Here is an 8,400-nt window from a genome sequence, read left to right on the forward strand (position 1 = left end):
GCATCTGACGACGATTACCAACCCTACCAGTAACAAAAAATCGTGTGTGACCCAAGCACAAACAAGCTGTGTCCATATGTTTCAGCATCTTTACGCAAAAACATATTCAGTGTAGTGCATGGTCTATTGTATCCAGGACCCAATGCGTCAGTAAGCAGATGTAAGAGCGTAGGCAAAAACGTGTGTGAAGTGCCAAAAAGCCAAGCTTGGTCGTCATACTCAACCTCCTCTAGACACGTTCCCGGTTCCAGATGAGAGATTCAAGAATGTACACATCGACATCACTGGACCATTTTCCTACATGTGAAGGTCAGTGCTATCTGCTGACATGTATTGACAGATTCTCTTGATGGTTTGAAGCTTTACCTGTGCCAGACATAATGGCATACCCAACTGCCAGGATATTCTCTGCCAGCTGGGTGGCAAGATTCAGTGTCCCAGAAAATGTAAAGACAGAGGTCGACAGTTTGAGTCAGACCTATTTCAAAGACTATCAAAACTGACAGTTTATCACGCACAAGCAAATGGCATGGTCAAGCAATTATATTGCAGCTTAAAAGCCTTCTTACAGGTGCAACTTACTAACAATGCAAAGTGATTAGAACACCTTCCCCTATTACTGTTAGGGCTGTGCTCCACATTAAAGAGGGATATGGAATGCCCAGCAGCAGAAGCCTTGTATGGAACCACATTGTGGTTACCAGTGCAATATTTTTTGAAGCCCCAACAAATCTGAAGGGCTTCATGGATAGTGTAGTCAAGTATAGTCTAACTCTGGATAAAAGGAAGTGCCATTACTCAGTTAATTCCATAGACTTGCTTATGGTATATCATAAGGAAGAAGCCAGTAAAACCTGACCCCGATAAGCTTAAACGATTGATGGACCTTCCGATACCAAAGAACCATACCTTTCTTCGACAAGCTATGGGAATGTTCTCTCACTATTTTAGGTGGATATCCAATTTTTCTGAAAAATTATATTCCTAACTATGCTTACCTGTTTTCCTCTTACTGAGAAACAGTTTGATGCCTTTCATTGCCTAAAAAGGGAGATTGCTAAATCCTCTCTAGCAAGTATAAACTGATTTTTCTTTCCAAATCGAAACTAATGCATTAGAACATGCTATCGCTGCTTCTCTAATGCAAAACTGTCAGCCTATAGCTTTCTTTTCAAGTGCTTTTACAGAACAAACACATTCTGAAGTGGAAAAGGAAGCCTATGTTATTGTAGAAGCGATTCCAAAATGGCGACACATTATTCAGGGGGCATTTCAAACTCCTCACAGATCAAAAATCTCTCCTTCATGCTAAACCCTAAAGGTAAAAGCAAAATAAAAAATGAAAAGATTACAAGGTGGAAGCTACGACATAGTGTATTGCCCTGGAAAACAAAATGCTGCTGCAGAGGCTTTATCTCCGATTTGCTCATCTGCCATCTCTACTGACAAATTGTTTTATTTGCATAAGAATTTATGTCACTCTGTAGTAACCCGAATGCTACATTTTGTTAGAAGTAAGAACATACCCTATTCTGTAGAAGGCATACAGGCCATAACTAGATCATGCCAGATATGTTCTGAGATAAAGCCGAGATTTGTTAAAATGTCTCCTCAACTGCTCATTAAAGCAAGCCAACCATTTGAGAGATTAAGTATGGACTTCAAAGGACCTCTACTTTCTAACATTTGCGATAGGTACATACTTAACTTTGGTTGACAAATACTTCCGCTGTCTTGGCAGCCACAGTAAAGAAACGTTTAGCAAACCTATTTTTCATTTTTGGGAACCTTTCTTTCGCTGCTAAGAAAACTTCTACACAATGAAAACACTCTAGTCGTTTGATAAACCACAAATAAAGGCTATAGAAAAATTGAAACAAACAATAACTAGCTTATCAATTTTAAAATTTTATGATCCAAACAAAGCAATAAAAATCACCACTGATGCTAGCAAACATGGTCTTGGTGCAGTTTTACAATAAAAACAAAACAAAAAATGGTTACTCGTATCATATGCATCACGTTTGACAACTCCTGAAGAATAGAATTATTGTCTGATTGAATTGGAAACATTCCACATTGTTCGCTTGTAGTTAATTTGATCAAGTCATCTATGGAAGAAACATTTTTATAGAGAACAATCATAAACCATTAAGGCAAATTTTTAAAAAACAATTACAAAAAGGCCTCCAAGAATTACACTGCAGAAATATAAATTTGAAGTGATATATATCCCAGGTTGAGAATCCGTAATTACTGATGTATTATCGCATGCATATATATCAAACAATACATGAGATATTGGATATGTAGATGGATAAATATAGTCATACCACTTTAAGACAATATTCTATAAGCAATCAGAAACTTGACATCTACCGAGAAAAAAAAACAGGAAAGACTCAGCACTAAAAATGCTGACAAATATGCAACATCAACTTGGCCAGAAAATAAAGATATGCCACCCACAATAGTTCCATACATGCCAGTTGTGAAGAGACTAAAAAGCTATACAAATAGTGGTCCTAACCTCTTAAAGAAAAGAAGCCCTACAAAAGATCCATGCTGGACATTTAGGGATAGAAAAGTGCATTGCAAGAGCGAAGAAAGTTATATATTGGCTCAACATAAATAATCAGATAAAAGAAATGTTCATCACATGCACACATTGTTTAGATCATAGAAACGAACAACCATCAGAACCACTAATGCACCCATGGAATACCTGAAACACCATGGATAAAAGTTATGACACATTTTTTTTTTATTTATGTATTAAAGCATATGTAGCAATATTAGACTACACAAGGAGGTACTTCGATATACATAAACTTGATGACTGCAGATCATGCACAGTGATCAATAAAATAAAACACACTTTCGCAAAATTTAGTATTCCACAAATAGTGATCAGTAACAATGGCTACAAATACGGATTATCAGAATTTACTAATTTGCAAAAGATTGGGATTTCAAGCACATCACGACGAGTCCGAATTATCCACAATCCAATGAATTGGTGGAAATATATAAAGCATTAAAAGAACACTAAAGAAGTTCTCTGAAAGCGACCAAGACCCATATTTAGCAATGCACCTCTCCATAAAAAGATAAATCACTGTCACCAGTCCAACAGTTAATGAAAAGAACGCTAAGGACAAACCTTTCTCACATCTTGCATAACAAATCAATAAAAAAAGGCATGAATTAGACAAAAAGTTCAAAGAACTACCAACACTAAACAAAGACGATACTGTTCATATTCGTTCCCAAGAAAAATGGAACCTAAAAGGTAAAATATTTAAAAAATAAAAAAACATTCATACCTAAAAAAAAAAAAAAACAGAACAAGGAAAATATTTAAGATGCAACACCCTTAAAAACAAAAGAAAATCCAAAACTCAAAGTTAGATACAACTATGAAAATATATTCGATCAAGAAGTCAAAAACAAGTCATATCACTAATGGGCATGGAAATAGAATAACAAACTTCACAAAGAGAAGAAGAACAATTAGGCTTCCAACCAGGGAACAATTTCCTCATTGTCTTTGTACTAACTCTTATTCCTTTTTTGTTAAAGTTTTTCCATGTTTTTTCATTTCTCAATACATTAACATTTCACCGAGTATATTCATCAGGTAATTCTTGAAATTCTTTTCTTAAGCCAATCATTACTGTAGAGATCTTTGTTACATTCTACTTTCTGTTCATTTTATACATCAGATCTGTGTGCGTTTGTCTATGCATTATCACTTTTGAATTTGCTAAACATTATTGATGGGACGATTCCAATATTTTTCCCAATTTCGATACAATGTGACCCAACCAGCCATGGTGGAACGAGATTATCCCAGAAAGATAGTTACGGAGAGTTAAATTAGGGCTATGGTTGAAATTTAAAAAAAAAAAATTTTTAATTCAATTTTCACCCCAAATAAGGCACAAAAAAATTGCTCCAAAAAGAGAGCCAACGAAAGAGAATTAGAGCCTTTTTATTTTAACAGTAGGTCTGGGAAAACAGCAGATAATCCTGCTAGTTAGAAGAGAGAGATGGCATGGGTGCTGATGTGAAATACATTTTTCTTGTAACGGAAAAACAAAGTCAAATTTATGAAAAAATATTACTATAAAAATGATATTTTGGAGATATCTAGCAGGTTGTTTAAGCTAGAGTTTTGACCTGGGAGGTCAAGGACGAGCTCTCCAGTATATGAAAAGATTATTCATGAAACTCTTGTTCTGTGAAAAGTTACCGGATTGAGACGTATGAGAGAGATAACTGATTATCCAATCAGGATGAACCAAAGTGTGACAGATTGGACGATGATTGGTTAGTTGGGGCCCCCAAGCATACTCCGATCCACACCAACTCTATATACATTAGCCAGTGCAGAGCAAGAAAAATCAGTTTACAGTAAGCTGTGAAGTGAGTCTGGAGTGAGTTTGAACTGGGGTGAACTGTCTACTGCCCCACACCCTGGCATTCAAGAAGCACTCATCCTTTGACTGATCAAAAGTAAGAAGTCGGTTGTTGAAAACCAGACTAAGGCCCTGTTCATTGGGTTGTCACCAAACGTTATACTAAATTCCTGATTCTGATACAATTACTGATCTTAATTCTTTATAAACCTCTAAATATTTAACTATAAAGTTGTTATTTTTCCCCAATTACTATAAAAACACATGTTAAATGCGCATATATTTTCTCAAATTTAAAAACACCTGTGGAGGATAATCTATATATTTTAACTTTACTGGTAGTTCAAAATCAATAAATATTTATTTTATTATTACTACATGCAGCAGATGAATTTATTTAAAACAAATTCAAATAAAAAAATATAATTAAAGGAATCGTTTTGGCATTGGAAAATATGCACAAATTTTCACAATTGCAATAACGATTCTGATATCCCCAAAAAGTTCCAATTTTTTTCTATTAATTAAAACATTTTTTTTATTACAATTTCACCCCAAACAAGGCACATAGACACTTTGATGTAGAGAGCTACTACGAGGGACATAAGCTACAGGGGTACTATGTGGAGAATTGTGCAGCTGGACAGCCAACTAATGATTTCAATTAATCGTCCCAAACTACTAAAAATATAAAATCACAACCTTAGTATCACATTAGATTTCACCGAGTATATTCATCAGGTAATTCTTGAAATTCTTTTTCTGAACCCGGTTTTTCCTGTAGAGATCTTTGTTTGATTAGAGTTTCTTTTCATCTCATACATCAAATCTGTGTTCATCTATGCATTGTCACTTTTGAATTCGCTAAATATATAGAATCACAACCTTCACATTTTTGCATGCTTTTGTTTATGAGTTTTCAGCAGATCTTTACGTGAAAATGCCAAATGACAAAACTCACATGAATATGGCTTTTCACCTGTGTGTATTCGCAGATGCGTTTTGAGATTTGAATTCTGTGAAAATTCTTTGCCACAAATTTTACAACAATATGGTTTCTCTCCACTGTGAATTCGTAGATGCGCTTTCAGGTTTTTCTTGATTGAAAATGCAGTTCCACAAATTTCACAGGAATATGGTTTTTCACCTGTGTGTTTGCGCATGTGGATTGTCAGTGCATCTTGTCGTGCAAATGCAGAAGCACAAACTTTGCAAAAATATGGTTTCTCCTTTGTGTGTGTTCGCATATGTGAGATAAGACTTGAAATCTGTGAATATTTTGTTCTACAAACTTCACAAAAATATGGTTTCGTTCCTGTATGTGTTCGCATATGCCTTTGCAGAGTAGAATTGACTGAAAAATTTTTTTCACATAATTTACAAGAATATGGTTTCTCTCCAGTGTGTGTTCGTATATGGCATTTCAAACTAGAATCTGTCGAAAATTGTCGTCCACACACTTGACAAGAATATGCCTTTTCACCTGTATGCGTTCGTAGATGTGTTATCAAAACAGAATTCATTGAAAAAGCACAGCCACATACTTCACATGAATATGGTTTTGTCCCTGTGTGCTTTTGCATGTGAATTTTCAGAAGATATATTCGTGAAAATTTAGAATCACAAACTTTACAAGAATAGGGTGTCTCTCCTGTGTGCATTCGTAGATGTGTGATTAAACTGGAATTCTTTGTGAAGCCAGAACCACAAACTTCACAAGAATATTGTTTCTTTCCCGTGTGCTTTTGCACATGAATTTGCAGCAGATCTTTCCGTGAAAAAGAAGAGCCACATATTTCACAACAATATGGTTTCTCACCTGTGTGAATTCGCAGATGCGTTTTCAGATTTGACTTCTGTGAAAGTTTTGTGCCACAAACTTCACATGGATATGAGTTCTTGTTTCTGTGTATCTTCATATGTTGTGTGAATGCAAAGTTTTGAGAAAATTTCAAGTCACACTTTTCACAAGAAAATGAAATTTTCTCAGAATTTTTATCCATGTTTCTTAAGGACATTTATGAAAATACTAACCCAGTAACTTTTTGATGAAATATTGCACACATTTCCAAATGTAAAGACTTCTTCTTGGGTTCTCAACCTTTTTCTGTTTTTTAGAATAGGCTGATTCTGCAAACAAAAAAAATAAGATAAAATATTTTTCATTTTTTTGCTTTTTATTATGATTCAATAATAATGTTCATTGTTTGAATTTGCAGAAATATCATATAAATCTGATTGATAAAAAAGAGAGATAACTATTTTCACATATATAAACTATTAATATAAAGCAATCATGTAAAAATAGTTATTTCCCTTAGTGGTTAATTATAGGGAGGAAAAAGATGGGAATGAAATCAATTCAAAGAACATTTCTTATTCTAAAAATTTATCATCATTACAACTCCTCAGCTTAATATTCACAGGCAACACAAGTTGAAGCAAATACATTGAAGTCATTGCCAAGGCTGCTGAAAAGAAGGTGGTTTCTTTCTACTGTGCTGGAAAGTTACTCACACCTGAGAGTATTCTGTACCTCTACAAAGCCATTATTCGGTCATGCATGGAGTATTGTTGCCATATCTGGGCTGGTGACTCTGACACTAGTCTATTGCTCTTAGACAGGGTTAAAAAATGTCGCCAACCTAATAGGTATCGCACTAGCAACCAAACTCCAACCTCTGTTCCCTCTCCCAAATATTGCATCTCTGTGCCTGTTTTATAAGCATTTTAGTAGACTGTGTTTTGATGAACTCAAAGTACCTGTATCCCCTCAACATAAATACTCTACACTAACCTGATAAGCAGCAAACTCTCAACCCTACACAGTAGAGATCCCTAGATGCCAGAAAGCCTTCTACTGATAAATTTTTTTTTTCAAGCTGCAAAACTTAAGAATTCCATCCTGGGTTCTTGCTTTCCTGACTGTACTTACATGCAGAAGTTCAAGTGTAATGTGAACAGACATCATGCTGCTCAATTCCTTACATAGTATCCCTGCAAATTATGTTCCAATTAGTAATGAAATATGTTTTAATAGTTTTGCGTCTTGTTTCAATTTTAACTTATTCTTTATTTTCTGTTTGTTTAAAAATACTTAAACGCAACAACTTTTTTCAAACATTGTTTTAATTAGAAATTAATGTTATGGTTTTTAAGTTAACATCACCAATTGCAGATGAATTGGAGTTTTTATTAAAGGAAACTGTCACATAACAACATTTTTTTTATCATACTTTTTTACGGTTAAGGTTTTAAACTAAAAAAAAAAAAACGCCAAAAACAATAAGTTATTGAGTGGGTCGATTAGAAAACAGGTGGATAACGTAATTTTAATTAGAGATTCGTTCATTTGTTTCACACAAAAAGAATTTAGGATACTGAAGGCAACACAACTTCGAGGATTGTAAACAAAGAAAGATGCAACTACTTTTTTCTTTTTTCGTTGTTTTTAAATTAAAAAGTTGGAAAAAAGTTGTTGCATAGAAATAGAATAAACAAAATACGGGTAAACCCCACCCAATAATTGTTGGTTCAGTTTCAGGTATTTTCTTAGGTCGTATTTTACATAAACACAAGTCATGTGACAAATTGGTAGCCATAACATCTATTTTTCAATATAGGACCTGTATGTGTCAACATTACCAATGATGATAATAATAATAATAATAACAACAACAACAACGTATTTCAACAAGGTGCCAGTCTAAAAAGCCACGATAGTAATTATAAAACTTATATCCCTAAGCTATATTATTTGAAAATTCGCTCTAATGTAGTTAAAACGAGGGAAAAATGGATGCCTGTTAAACTTAGTCGACAAATCGACTTTCTAAACATATCATTTTAAGCAAAAACAATATTACGTACTTAATTATCATGTTAAAAATAGAATTATATCCAAAAATTACGAAAATTCATCGAGTAGAACTGCTTGTTGCATATAGCAAAACCCCCACCACTACCCTCACTTGCCGTC

The 8,400-nt window shown here is 34.3% G+C and overlaps 1 protein-coding gene across 1 annotated transcript; it reads right to left on the reverse strand.

Moving 5' to 3' along the window:
* Positions 1-5,166: 5,166 nt before the first annotated feature.
* Positions 5,167-6,544, reverse strand: LOC145242727 (uncharacterized). The gene has a single exon (XM_080105871.1). It carries the CDS (start codon positions 6,437-6,439, stop codon positions 5,309-5,311), a length of 1,131 nt encoding a protein of 376 aa, XP_079961997.1. The 5' UTR covers positions 6,440-6,544; the 3' UTR covers positions 5,167-5,308.
* Between the last annotated feature and the right edge of the window lie 1,856 nt (positions 6,545-8,400).

This window comes from Euprymna scolopes, chromosome 21, assembly GCF_053919585.1.
Source record: "Euprymna scolopes isolate OS-2025 chromosome 21, ASM5391958v1, whole genome shotgun sequence".
NCBI lineage: Eukaryota > Metazoa > Mollusca > Cephalopoda > Sepiida > Sepiolidae > Euprymna > Euprymna scolopes.